Source organism: Puma concolor, chromosome E2 (genome assembly GCF_028749965.1).
Source record: "Puma concolor isolate L17-30 chromosome E2, mPumCon1.1.hap2, whole genome shotgun sequence".
NCBI lineage: Eukaryota > Metazoa > Chordata > Mammalia > Carnivora > Felidae > Puma > Puma concolor.
In genome coordinates this window covers 13051464-13064550 of record NC_141681.1, presented here as the reverse complement: position 1 = coordinate 13064550, position 13087 = coordinate 13051464, and the positions used below count along the sequence as shown (strand labels likewise).

Below are 13087 nucleotides of genomic sequence, written 5' to 3'. Positions count from 1 at the left end.
TCCCTCTCTCTCTGCCCCTACCCCGCTCATGCTCTCTCTCTCTCTCTTTCAAACATAAATAAACATTAAATAAGAAAAAAAATCTTAATTCCAAACAATTCTTTTAAAGAAAAAAAAAAAGTTTCACCTTTCAGGCTGGGGGTTTTCTCTGAAAAACCAAAATGCTTTAAGTTTTTAAAAAACAATTTAAAAACAATTTTTTTTTCAACGTTTATTTATTTTATTTTTGGGACAGAGAGAGACAGAGCATGAACGGGGGAGGGGCAGAGAGAGAGGGAGACACAGAATCGGAAACAGGCTCCAGGCTCTGAGCCATCAGCCCAGAGCCCGACGCGGGGCTCGAACTCCCGGACCGCGAGATCATGACCTGGCTGAAGTCGGACGCTTAACCGACTGCGCCACCCAGGCGCCCCAAAAACAATTTTTTTTAATGTTCATTTATTTTTGAGACAGAGCAAACAGAGGAGGGGCAGAGAAAGAGGAGACACAGAATCCGAAGCAGGCTCCAGGCTCTGAGCTGTCAGCACAGACCACAACTCTGGGTTCAAACCCACAAGCCATGAGATCATGACCTGAGCCGCAGTCAGATGCTCAACCAACTGAGCCACCCAGGTGCCCCTAAAAAACTATTTTTAAAAGAGGCAGGGTGTTTTGAAAAGTTTATTGTTCTGGCTTTCCTTTTCAAAAACACAATATGAAGAGTTTTGATTTTTTCTGTCTGAATGAAACAGTTAATAAAGCGGGTCCAGATCCCTCCCCGTTGCCACCAGAAACAACCACAAAACCCTGCTAATTCAAACTAGGTTGCACCTTTCCAAACGAATAGAAAAATATAAAAAGAAAAAGAGAAGCTCCCGCAAGGCAGTTAAATTGCCCAATTTACTTTGTTCTCTTTCTATGACAACTGCTGTTCAGATTTAATTATTTGATATTACTTCATACATCCTAATATATGTGTCAGCACCCTCTCAGCAGGCCTCTTCAATTACATCTCCATAGAGAAGGAGGGGTGGGACTACCTGGGTTTCAGTGAGAATTAAAGCATTTGCAGATTAGTAGCTTCCAAATTAGCAGGCTCAGAGGTACCATACATGACTCTGTTGTTAGTCCCTGTGAAAGCAATTAACAAGGAGGGCAACAGGAGTACACTTCTTTTTCCCTAGGAGTCTGGCGCCTCCCTTGGGGACAGCAGGCCTCCCAAGACACCGTGCTGACAGTGCAAAATGTCTCAGAAACCTTTAATCCGAATCCTGTGGCTCAAATTCTCCCTGGGGGCTATGTATCAGAGGGGACCACAGAGCAAAGCGGTGGGTGGCTCCTCCACTCATTAATCTTTGTGGCAAAAAAAAAAAAAAAAAAAAAAAAGGGATGGAGTTTTAGAAAGAAAAAACCACATCACCCCTTGATGTAATCCAGAGTTCCCTTCAGTATAATTCACCTGAGTACTGATACAGTGTGCGCTGTGCCCCAGGCAAGGGCTCAATAAATTCCTGTTGAATCAATCTGTGAATGAAAGCCTGGCCCACAGAAGGTAGTCAATAAATATTTGTTGAATAAATGGAGAATCACCAAGACCCTGTCCTGGGTGATGGAGTAGGGGAAATGGGATATTTATTGTGGAATGACTGTATGACAGATTCCTACAGACCGAAGCAAAGTAGTGCAATGAACCCAACAAGATTCCTGGGGCCGGATGCCTGCACTCAAATGCCAATCTGGCCAACATAATGGGAGGCCTTGGCCTAGTCACTTGGGATCACCCAAACGGAGATCATCTTCCTCCTTTGGGGAAAAAAAAGAGGTGGGGGGAGGGGGATTATATCGGATAACATCTACTTATCTTGGTTCTTTCATGAATTAGAAAAAGAAAATGTAGACAAGTCGCTTAGCACAAGGCCAGGCATTAGGAAGGCACGACATAGAAAAACGGTAAAAGTCTCTTTAGTAAGTGCTAACGTTCCTGTCCCTGGAGGCTTACCACGTGCCCGTCACTGTGCCACATATTCTAAATATAAAATTCTCACGCCAACCCTACGGAGGTAGGAACGACTCGCACCTTCTCACAGGTGAGAAAACTCATGCGCTGAGGGGGAATGACCGGCTAGGGCTAAGCCGGGATTCTAGGGCTCAGCCCGGATTCGAACCCGAGCAATGCGTGCAGCGCACACTCCTACTCTGTATATAATACTTTCACTATTCTACCATCAGCAACCACTTAAAAGCTTAGTTGCAGAAACAGGCACTTTACACGCAGTCTTGTTTTTCTTTTCATCGAATCCACTCCAAAGTCCTGTGAGGCAAGGTTAAGGCCACGCAGCTGAGGCTCAGAGAAGTTGTGCGGCTCACCCAAAGTCACTAAGCCTCGAGTCCCGGGGCCTCGGGGAGCATATCCTCTCCTCACCACCCTGGTCTGGGAAAGCCTTCCCTCAGCAGTCACTCGCGCTCAATCTTTGCGCTTCGGTGTCCCAAGGCCGACCCTACTACCCGGACCACCGCGGGGAATCCCGATACCCCATCGGCGATCGCCCCAACCGCCCCCAAAGATCATCAAGGCTCCCCTCGTCCGCTCGGGTCTGAGAGCCGCGGGTCAACCCTAACCTAATTCCCCAGAGGGGGCTAGAGGATAGCCTTGGCACCCCCCAAGACGGACTCGGCAACGTGGGGGAGGGGAACCACGGAGGGCGCATGCCCAGAAGGCTCCATTTGGCCCCCAGCTCACCTGGGAGTCGCGGAACTCTACCACCACGTTCTCGCTGCTCCATCGCGCCGCCATCTCCGCACGCAGCCGCCCCGGCCCCAGGGCTGCGCGTTCCCACCCCCCCGAAACCTGCGTTCCCGGGCTCGGTGAGCCCCACGCAGCCCGCGAGGGAGCCCTGCCACGCCCCGTCCCTCTTCCGCCTGACCTCAACCCATTGGCTGACCCAAACGCAGGCTCCGCCCCCTCCCCTCGGCTCCTCCAATTGAGGCACGGCACCTACCCCAAACAGACACGCCCCCTCCATTTCCGTCCCTCGGCTTGAGTGACCCACGCTCCCCGCAGCTGCGGGTACACGCCCCCTGTCGCAAGCTCTACCGGGAGTCGTAGTCCAAGGGTGAGCGGCGCGGGGGTAACTCGCAGAGAGCTCGCGAGTTAGGATTTGGCTAGGGGAGGCGCGTGTTGTCCTCCCTGTCTCCTCGCGGGTGTCCCCCAGTAGGGCCCCGGCGAACCAAAACCCGGCATTCGCGCAAACCAAAGATTTACCTCATCTCCTGAGGCCGCCAGTAAAGGCATTGATAAGTCCGAAGGCACGATTTTTTTTTTTCATATGAAACAGCAGCACCTACCAAAGTGACCAGGGACCCCAGGGGGTCTCCAAAGGTGAAACATTTTTCATAATCGTACTAAAGAAGTTTTTTGCCTTTTTCACTTTCTTTCCAGAAGCTATGTGGTATATAGTAAACAACATAAGCAGATGTGAGAATAGAGGTTTGCTCTTAAGCCAGACATTAAAGAGATCTGCCACTCTTCACACTAGAGTTTTTTCGTTTTAGGAAACAGGTATTTTTTACTTACAAAATGTATCAATAATAATGCACATTAATGTTCAAGTGAAATCATGAAATAATATATGTTAAATTCCTGGTTTTAATTTTTTTAATGTTGATTTATTTATTTTGAGAGAGAGAGAGAGAGCATGAGCAAGGGAGGGTCAGATGATCTACAGCAGGCTCCACACCTTCAGAGTAGAGCTCTACGACGTGTGGCTCTGTCTCACGAAACCATAAGATCACGACCACAGACAAAACCAAGAGTAAGATGCTTAACCACCTGAGCCATCTAGGCATCCCTTGGTTTTAACTTCTAATAGTTACTTTCAGTAGATACAGCCCACATGAAAGTTTGGTAGGGAGGGTCCTTAATAATATTTAAGAGTGTAAAGAGGTCCTGACAAAGAGTTTGAGAACCACTGTGCTGATATGGGGAGTGGTGATTAGGTGCTCCTCTTTCGTCCCACCCTCTCAAATCCCGGCTTAACTGGCTTAGCTTCAATTTCTTTAAATTTTTTTTTTCAACGTTTATTTATTTTTGGGACAGAGAGAGACAGAGCATGAACGGGGGAGGGGCAGAGAGAGAGGGAGACACAGAATCGGAAACAGGCTCTGGCTGAAGTCGGACGCTTAACCGACTGCGCCACCCAGGCGCCCCTCAATTTCTTTACAGAAAGGAGAAATGGGGGCGCCTGGGAAGCTCGGTCGGTTAAGCATCTGACTTTGGCTCAGGTCATGATCTCACAGTCTGTGAGTTCGAGCCCCGCATTGGGCTCTGTGCTGACAGCTCAGAGCCTGGAGCCTGCTTCTGATTCTGTGTCTCCCTCTGTCTCTGCCCCTCCCCCACTCATGCTCTGTCTGTCCCTCTTTCAAAAATATATTTAAAAAGATATATTTTAAAAAAAAGAAAGAAAAGAAAAAATACATTTAAAAAAGAAAGAAAGGAGAAATGACCTACTTCTGTTTGGTTCTTGTAAGGAGTTAACCACAGGGCCAGGAACGTAGTCAACACTCAAGTGTAAAACTACTATTGTTGTTAATGTTATCACTATTTCTAGGTACAAGTCCCGGCATGAATAGAGATAAGAAGGATCACCTTTCCTTCTGGAGTGTTGGATATAATGGGGAAGACTGACAATATCAACAAATTGGGGTGACCAACTTGCCCAGGAATCCCTTCAGTCCAGACAAAGTGGGAGAGTTGGTCACAGCATAACAGGTACACAGTTTGGAGAATAAATAGGGTTTTTTGTTGTGGTTTTTTTTTCCTTAACTTTATTTATTTTGAGGGAGAGGGAGAGGGAGAGTGAGCACATGAGGGAGGGATAGAGAGAGACAGAGAGAGAGAGAGAGGTAGAGAGAGAATCCCAAGCAGGCTCCATGCTCACAGCATGGAGCCCCATGCGGGGCTGAATCCCAGGAATTGCGAGATCATGACCTGAGCTGAAATCAAGAGTCAGACATCCAACCTACTGAGCCACTCAGGCGCCCCTATTATTGTTGTTGCTGTCGTTGTTAGTGTTTACTTAGTTTTGAGAGAGAGAGAGTGAACGCGCATGCGTGTGCATGCACGTGTACACACACACACACACACACACACACACAGGGGTAGGGGCAAAGAGAGGAGGGGACAGAGGATCTAAAGCAGGTTCCATTAGGACAGCAGAGAGCTCCATATGGGGCTTGAACACGTGAACCTCGAGATCATGGCCTGAGTCAAGGTCAGACTCTTAACCAACTGAGCCACCCAGGTGCCCCAATTTTTTTTTTTAATTTTTTTAATGTTTATTTTTGAGAGAGACAGAGACAGAATGTGAGTGGGTTAGGGGCAGAGAGAGAGGGAGACACAGAAGCAGAAGCAGGCTCCAGGCTCCGAGGTGTCAGCACAGAGCCCGACGCGGGGCTCAAACCCACGAGCTGTGAGATCATGACCTGAGCCAAAGTCGGATGCTCAACCAACTAAGCCACCCAGGCGCCCCCCCCCAAATTTTTTTTAATGTTTATTTTTGAAAGAGAGAGAGAGAGAGACAGAGACAGAGTGTAAGTGGGGGAGGGGCAGAGAGAGAGGTAGACACAGAATCCGAAGCAGGCTCCAGGCTCTGAGCTGTCAGCACAGAGCCCAGTGCGGGCCGAAGTTATGACCAGAGCCTAAGTCAAACGCCCAACTGACTGAGCCACCCAGGTGTCCCCTGAATTTTTTTCATGCTTCTTTATTTTTATAGAGACAGAGAGCGCGTGCACATTAGTAGAGAAGAGGCAGAGAGAGAGACAGGGAGAATTCCAAGCAGGCTCTGTGCTCTCAGCATGGAGCCCAAGGCGGGGCTTTAACTCACAAACCGTGAGATCAAGACTAGAGCCCAAATCAGGAGTCAAATGCTTAACCCAGTGAGCCACCCAGGCACCCCTGAATTGGGTTTTATGAGAGTTGCAAGCAACGTGGCAGGAGAGGACAGCCTAAAGAAGAAACCTGACACAGCATCCTGAACAAGGTGACGTTTAAGCTTTTCAGTATAATATTAGCGTTTCGATAGAATACACTATCAAAAGAAGTATTTTAGGGCCGGAAGTGTGAACAAAGACCCTTAAGTGTGAAGAGGGGAGATGTGTTCCAAAGATAAAGGAATTCCCCAAAAAACACTCACGAAGCTGCGCTTCTTTCTTTTCCTTCAAAATACACATCACAATTTGTAATTCAATATTTGTTTATTTAATATTTTCAAGCTTCGGGAAGAGAGGGACCAGATCTGTTTCGTTCAGTCTTGTATGGTGACTACACATACAGGACACTCCATATTTGTGCAAGAATGGGAAAAGCATATAAAGTCATGTCCCTAGAGTACTGTCTAGGTCAAAAGGATGCCTTCTGCGAAACTGAAACCAAAAGTAATTTCAAGGTCTTTACTTGTAACTCTTTATGCCCACAAGGGGACACAGAATCACCATTCCTTCTCCTTAAAACCCTTTGCCTTCTTTCCTATCCATTTATTCCTTATTCTCACACACTGTAGCCCTTAAAAAACTCCTCCAGCCCTGGCCTTCACCCTCCCGCTTTGGCCTTTCTTCTTGCTTCCCAGTTTCCTCCCAAATCTCTATCACAGAAAAGGCCAAAGACTGCTCTGGAGAGAAGGGCCTCAGCTCACCAGGCCGGGAAGGCAAAAAACTGCAAACAAGGTTCAAGGCCAGAGAGAAGGAAAGATAAAGAATACTTTCTCTGGGCACCTGGGTTGCTCAGTGGGTTAAGCTTCCACCTCTTGATTTGGGCTCAGGTTGTGACTTCACAGTTCGTGAGTTAGAGCCCTTCATCCAGCTCTGGGCTGAGAGCACGAAGCCTGCTTGGGATTCTCTCTCTCCCTCTCTCTCTCTCTCTGCCCCTCCCTCACTCTCTGTCTCTCAAAATAAATAAATAAATAAACTTAAAAAAAAAAAAAAGAGTACGTTCTAGGCATGCTCATGCCATCACGTAGGAATAAGTGAATTCACTCATCTAACGTGCCATAGTCTTGTTTATTTGCCTGTAGCTTTGGATATAGTAGGTGCTCAATAAATAGGTGCTAAATAAGTGATTAGCAAATAGGTATAGCTACAACTTAGGGTATGTGGCAGGTTGTAGCAAGAAGTACAGCTGGAAAAGCTGGAAAGGGCTGGTGAGGAAGGCCCTGCTTGGGCATTTGAATTTTATTTTGGATAAAGAGATACAGGTAGAGATAGAGATATAGGTATTCCAAAGCTTTCTGTCTATATGTAGCGTGGTAATATTTCCTACTAGAACTGGTAGGAATGCCCTTGCAATTGCCCCGAGCACTTCTGCAACCCTTCTCCACGCCCGCCTCTTTAGTTCACATGTGTCTAGTTCTCAAAACCTGCTGGTCATGATTTGTAGGCGCAGAAAGTACTTTGGGTTCCAAGTCCTTGGTGCCCTCTGTTCTCTCAATGTCTTCTTTCTTAATATGAAAAAAAGCCCCGGTAGAATTAAAAAAAAATTTTTTTAATGTTTATTTATTTTTGAGAGTGAGCGGGTGGGAAAGAGGGACGGAGAGAGAGAGGGAGACACAGAATCTGAAGCAGGCTCCAGGCTCTGAGCTGTCAGCACAGAGCCCAACGCGGGGCTCAAACCCACAAACCATGACATCACGACCTGAGCCAAAGTGGGAGGCTTAACCGAATGAGCCCACCCAGAGAGAGGGAGCATGAGCATGAGAAACTTTCATACTGCCCCCTGGGGCCCTTCCTTTTTCTGACTCCCATCCACACTGTCATCACAAAAAGAGTGGGGGACTCTGGAGCTAAATCTAGAGCTCTCTGGCTGCTTCTTGATTGCTGTGTGCCTTTGAGATCCGCATATGAATGTCCTGTCTGAACCAGAGACTGGGAGACGGTTGGGGGTCCCTGGTCAAGTAGATCTCAGCTTGCTGACCAGGCCACAGGGCTCTTATCACCAAGCAAGGTCTTTTCAGAAGGTCACTTGCTAGCCACACCACAGGAAGGCAGGGTACGTGGTCAACCCCGAAATCCAGGGCTTTGGCTGGCTGTTATCAGCAACTAGCCTTGTGAGTTTGAGCTCAGACCCTTTATCTTTCTAGTCCCGTGCTTCCTCTTCTGCAGAATGTGGAGTTAGCCGACCCCTCAGTCCCTTTACATCTGGGAATCTTGAAATCCTGCCCTGAGCCCCACTAGTAATTTTCCTCTCCATCAATCAACAAATATTTGTGGACGTGCACACATGCTCCTGCTCCTCGCTGTGTGCATTTGGTTGCCTATTACCCTGGCTTCTCTGAGGTTTCCCTTTCAAGCAAAATAATAAAAATGTAAAGAGCTCTGAGAGGTCTGGGGGGAAATTTCTTACTGGGAGACACTTATCCTGCACCCCGCCAGAGGAGGTGCTGGGGGCTCCTTCCAAAGCCATGGCTCATGGAGACAGAGAGGAAGGAGGCCACAGGTTTCCTAAGGCTTCCCAGGAGCAGGCCCCAGCAAGCTATTTCCTTCATTTTCTGAACCTTTCAGGAACCTCCCAGACTTACATTCTTCCGGAGATGTTTGAAACTGGGGCTTTGCAGCAGTGTTATGCACTGGCATTTGCGGGCTTTGGCAACCCCAATTTTATCAACCCTTTCTCCTGACAGTTCTGGTAGGTGGGTCAGTGGTTTATTAACCCTGTTTCACAGCTGAAGGAGAGCCAGGAAGCGGCTCACCCAGGGTCAGTGAGAGCATGAAGATAAAAAATAGTAACACAAGAGTCCTAAATCTAGCTGGGGCCATTTCTGCATCTGGTATCCTTGCATTGAGAGCATCCGAAATGACTTGACACCTCCCCGGACGCATTAACTCTAAACCAGGAACCCACAGGAGAAACTTGCAGCAAAACCCATACTGGACTCTCCATGCAACAAATGACAAAACGAAACTAATCTGAGGCTGCAGGTCTCCGTGGATGCCTGTTGTTATGCCATGAGTCACTCTCCCTAAGATGGAAAGGGTAGAGTCAAGCTACTGAATGAAGCACTTTCCCTGCTCTGTGTTTTAATATTTTAATTTAAAAGGAAATTTGTTATTTAATAAGTGCGCGAGGAGATAACAAGGGCATTGCCTGAGCAAGGCTGCTGGTCAGAGTCCCACAGGGCACCTAAGCCTAAGGTCATCTCGCTGCAGAGAGGAGAGAGAGGCTTCACTTTTGCCGTTCAAGCTCCCAGTTGTTCTGTGGTGCCAGATGTGAGAGAGACTGGCCTATCATAATCACTAGACTGGAATATAAACCTTAAGGGCAAATTCTTTTTTAAAAAATGCATTTATCTATTTTTTTTGTTTGTTTATTTATTTTGAGAGCGACAGAGGCAGTGCAAGTTGGGGAGGGGCAGAGAGCAAGGGAGACAGAGAATCCCAAGCAGACTTTGCTGCCAGCACAGAGCCCAATGTGGGGCTCGAACTCATGAAACTGTGAGATCATGACCAGAGCTGAAACCAAGAGTCAGACTTAACCAACTGAGCCACCCAGGCACCCCATTCTTAATTTACAAAAAGAAATAGAGCTGTTAAAGAGATCTACTCTTTTTTCACCGTGGCGGCAAGCATACAGAGAAAATGAAATTGTCATCCAAAGAGTCCTTGATGAGCACGTTCCCTGTTAAGCCTAGAAGTTCAGCTCTGGTCCTGTGAGCTGTGTGACTTTAATGCACATGTGTATACTTTGTCTCTCTGTCTCTCTCAGGTTACATGGCTCACATACCAAAATACAAAAACGTATATAATGAAACAAATATTTGTCATCCATCCTGTCAGCCAGCTATTCAGTTCCCACTGCCCACCCCCAGGGGACAACATCATGTTGTTTCATGTTTCCATCCGGTATCTTTATGAATATAAAAACTGAGATCTTTATGTGGGAAGGGGGCAAGTTTCTTAATTTTTCAAGTCTTGGCATCTTCAGTGCTCAATAATCACTGGCCGTTATTTTTTAAATGTTTATTTATTTACTTTGAGAGAGAGAGAGAGAGAGCTGGAGGAGGCCAGAAAGAGAGGGAGAGAGAGAGAGAATCCCAAGCAGGCTCTGTGCTGCCAGCCAGCGCAGAGTCCAATGCAAGGCTTCATTGCAGGAACTGTGAGATCATGACCTGATCAGAAATCAAGAATCAGAGGCTTAACTGACTAAGCCACTCATGTGCCCCAGCATTTATTCTTGTTAATGATAATGATGTTGATAAATCTTCCCAGAGTCTGTGTCCCCTCAGGATATGAGCCACGCTCCTGACCATGGCTCCTAGGACCCTCTTGTTTACCCCTGAGGGACCAGCTTCGTCTTTGGTTCCCATATGCTCTCATATCAGCCCTCCAGCAGCTTTTGGTTCCTTGAAGATGCCATGCTCCTAGGACTTGTAACATGCTGTTCCCTTTGCTTCGAACATTCTTGTCTTCCCGAAACACAGTTCTCCCCCTGCAACCCCATCCTCTGGCTAATCACCAGCTCATCTTTTCAGCCTTGGCTGGGAAATCTGTATTGGTGCCCATCCCCTTCCATCAGCGCCATGTTCTTTCACTCTGACAGCACTTCATCATTCACTCATTCATTTGACAAATATTTGAGTGCTAACCACAAGCCAGGCCCTGTCCTCGGCTTATCTGTCACACTGTATTGTCACTGCTTACTTCAATATTTCAACACTTCGTACGGTAACGCACTGTAATGCACATACCATCAAATTCACCCTTTCAAATGTAGAATTCAGGGGTTTTTAGTATATTCACAAGGTTGTGCAACCATCATTTAAATCAGAACACTTTCATCCCCCCAAAAGGAAATCTGCTAGTAGTCATTCTCCATCCTCACCAACCCCCCTAGGCTCTGGCAACCCTTAACCTTTTTGTCTCGGTGGATTTGCTTAATCTGGAAATTTCACGTAAGTGGAATCACACAGTATGTGGTCTTTTGTGATTAGCTTCTTTTTGTTAGTGTAACGTTTTCAAGGTTCATCCACGGTGTAGCACACATCAGCACTTTATTTCTTTTTATGGCTGAATAATAGCCCGCTGCATAGGTATACCACATTTGCTTTATCCATCCAGCAGGCGATGGACGATTGGGTTGTTTCCACTTTTTAGCTATTTTGAATGATGCTGCTGTGAACATTCAAGTACAAGCTTTTCTGTGAATCTATGTTTTCATTTTTTTTGGAAGTATACATAGGAGTGGAATTGCTGGGTCCCATGGTAACTCTGTTTAATCCTTTTGAGGAATTGCCAGACTGCTTTCTAAAGCGGCTGTACCATTTTCCATCCCCACCAGCAAGGTATGAGGGTTCCAACGTCTACACATCTCACTAACACTTGTATTTGTCTTCTTTGACTCTAGCCATCCTAGTGAGTGTGAATTGGTCCTTCTGAAGCTTTGTGAGGACAAGGACTCCATCCATCTTGCTCTCTACTGTGTCCCAGAACCCAGGACAGTGCCTGGCACTTACCAGACATTCACATTTTGTCTGATATACTCAAAAAGTGTTGAATGCATAGGTAAATCAAAAGCTACTTAGATAATTACCATCTTTATTGATTGTGAGTTTAACTCCCCAGTAGAGATCTATCAAGGGATCTAGTATCTTTTTCTGCACAATACTGTACCACCCCTCCTCTGTTACCATAGTCTCTCTTCAGGGAGAAAATTGGGTTAAAAGTAAGCTTTCTTTCCTTTCTTTTTTTTTTTAAGACTTTACTTTTAAAAAATAATGTCTACATGCAACATGGGGCTTGAACTCACAACCCTGAGATCAAGAGTCACAAGGCTCTACTGACTAAGCCAGCCAGGCACCTCAAATTTAAGCTTTCTAATTTTCCTTCAGATACTCATTTGGATCTTAGGTGTGCACAGGTTCCTTATTTAGGCACTTACAGATAATTTCTTGGGTACTGGAACACCTTGTTTTTTCCTACGTTCATTTCTCCAGCAGAATTCTCTACTTCCTTCTGCAGGGCTTTCTGCTCACCCGAAGCACTCCATGCTTGCAAATAAATAGTCTTCCTTTTGTTTCTTTCTAAACTGCTCACACTGGGACAGTCAAGAACTATGACAGACCAGCTCTTCTTTTGGAGGTTTTCTTTTAATATCTCTCTACACTATCTTGGCTCCTTGATGTGGAAGTATCTCGGGACATTTACAGCAAGGAAGTCAGGCGAGGGACTGGGTGACGCTCATAGCCAGCACCCAGCACTTGAAAAATAGTTGTTGGATGGATGGATGGATGGATGGATGAATGGATGGATGGATGTGGATATGTCAGAGATATGTTGCAAAATGCAGACTTGATCAACATACATTTATTGAGTACCCACTGTATCCCACTATGGTGATGTTGCAACAAAAGGTAAACAAACAGAGGACCTACCTTGGACTAGGAAGTTTCTAAAATCCCAGTCCTAGCTGTGTTATTTACTCCCTTTCTGTATCTTTTCACTCTCTATCGTACACCTAGTGATTTTCAGGATCACATTTTAGCTAAGGAATCTACCCATTGCATAAGCCCCACATAGGAAATTGTGATCTACTCTCAGCAAAATCCGGAATCAAAAGTGCCCCAGTTCGCTCCGTACCCCCAAAGAGCTAAGAATCCCCCAAATACTTAGCTTCCTGATCTTAGGGGTTCCTGGTTGGGAACCCTCCGAAAGAATGGACAGCACGTCCACCAGAGGGTGCTGTGGGGGCAAATTTGTGCCGGGAGGGAGGCTTGACCAGTGACCCTCAGAGCCAGGTAGGCGTCTTGAGTAATTTTCATTCTTCCTGGCGTTGCCTTCCCAGCCCCTTGAACCATCGCCGCCCCTCCTCCCATAGGTGGTTTCCCCTCGATAATTAGCCATTTTCGGGGACTTAAAGAGTGCTTGCTTTGAAAAGACGCCTGGCTTCTGTTCCTGATACCCCGTGGCTCGGGCCACTCGGGTCACAGGCCGGTCGGGCAGGGTGGGTGGGTGGGTGGGTGGGGACCTCCCGGGCGTCAGCGGCCCGGCGCCGCAGGGGCCGCGAAGGGGTTAACCCGGCGGGGGGGAGGGGAGGGGGCGCGGGCCGCGCCTGCGCTCTGCCGCC

General features: G+C 46.9%; 1 protein-coding gene across 5 annotated transcripts in view; it reads right to left on the bottom strand.

Annotated features, from left to right (window-relative positions):
* The window catches only part of WDR59 (WD repeat domain 59), an 85745-nt gene extending 82861 nt beyond the window's left edge, over positions 1–2884 (bottom strand). For 2 of the 5 annotated variants that reach the window (XM_025920536.2, XM_086688902.1), the window contains exon 1: positions 2720–2883. In XM_025920536.2, coding sequence (XP_025776321.1) covers positions 2720–2773 — 54 coding nt within the window. In that variant the 5' untranslated portion in view covers positions 2774–2883. Of the gene's footprint in view, positions 1–2719 lie in introns of all 5 variants that reach the window. The other 3 variants (XM_086688904.1, XM_086688905.1, XM_086688903.1) reach the window with 2 other exon arrangements.
* Between the last annotated feature and the right edge of the window lie 10203 nt (positions 2885–13087).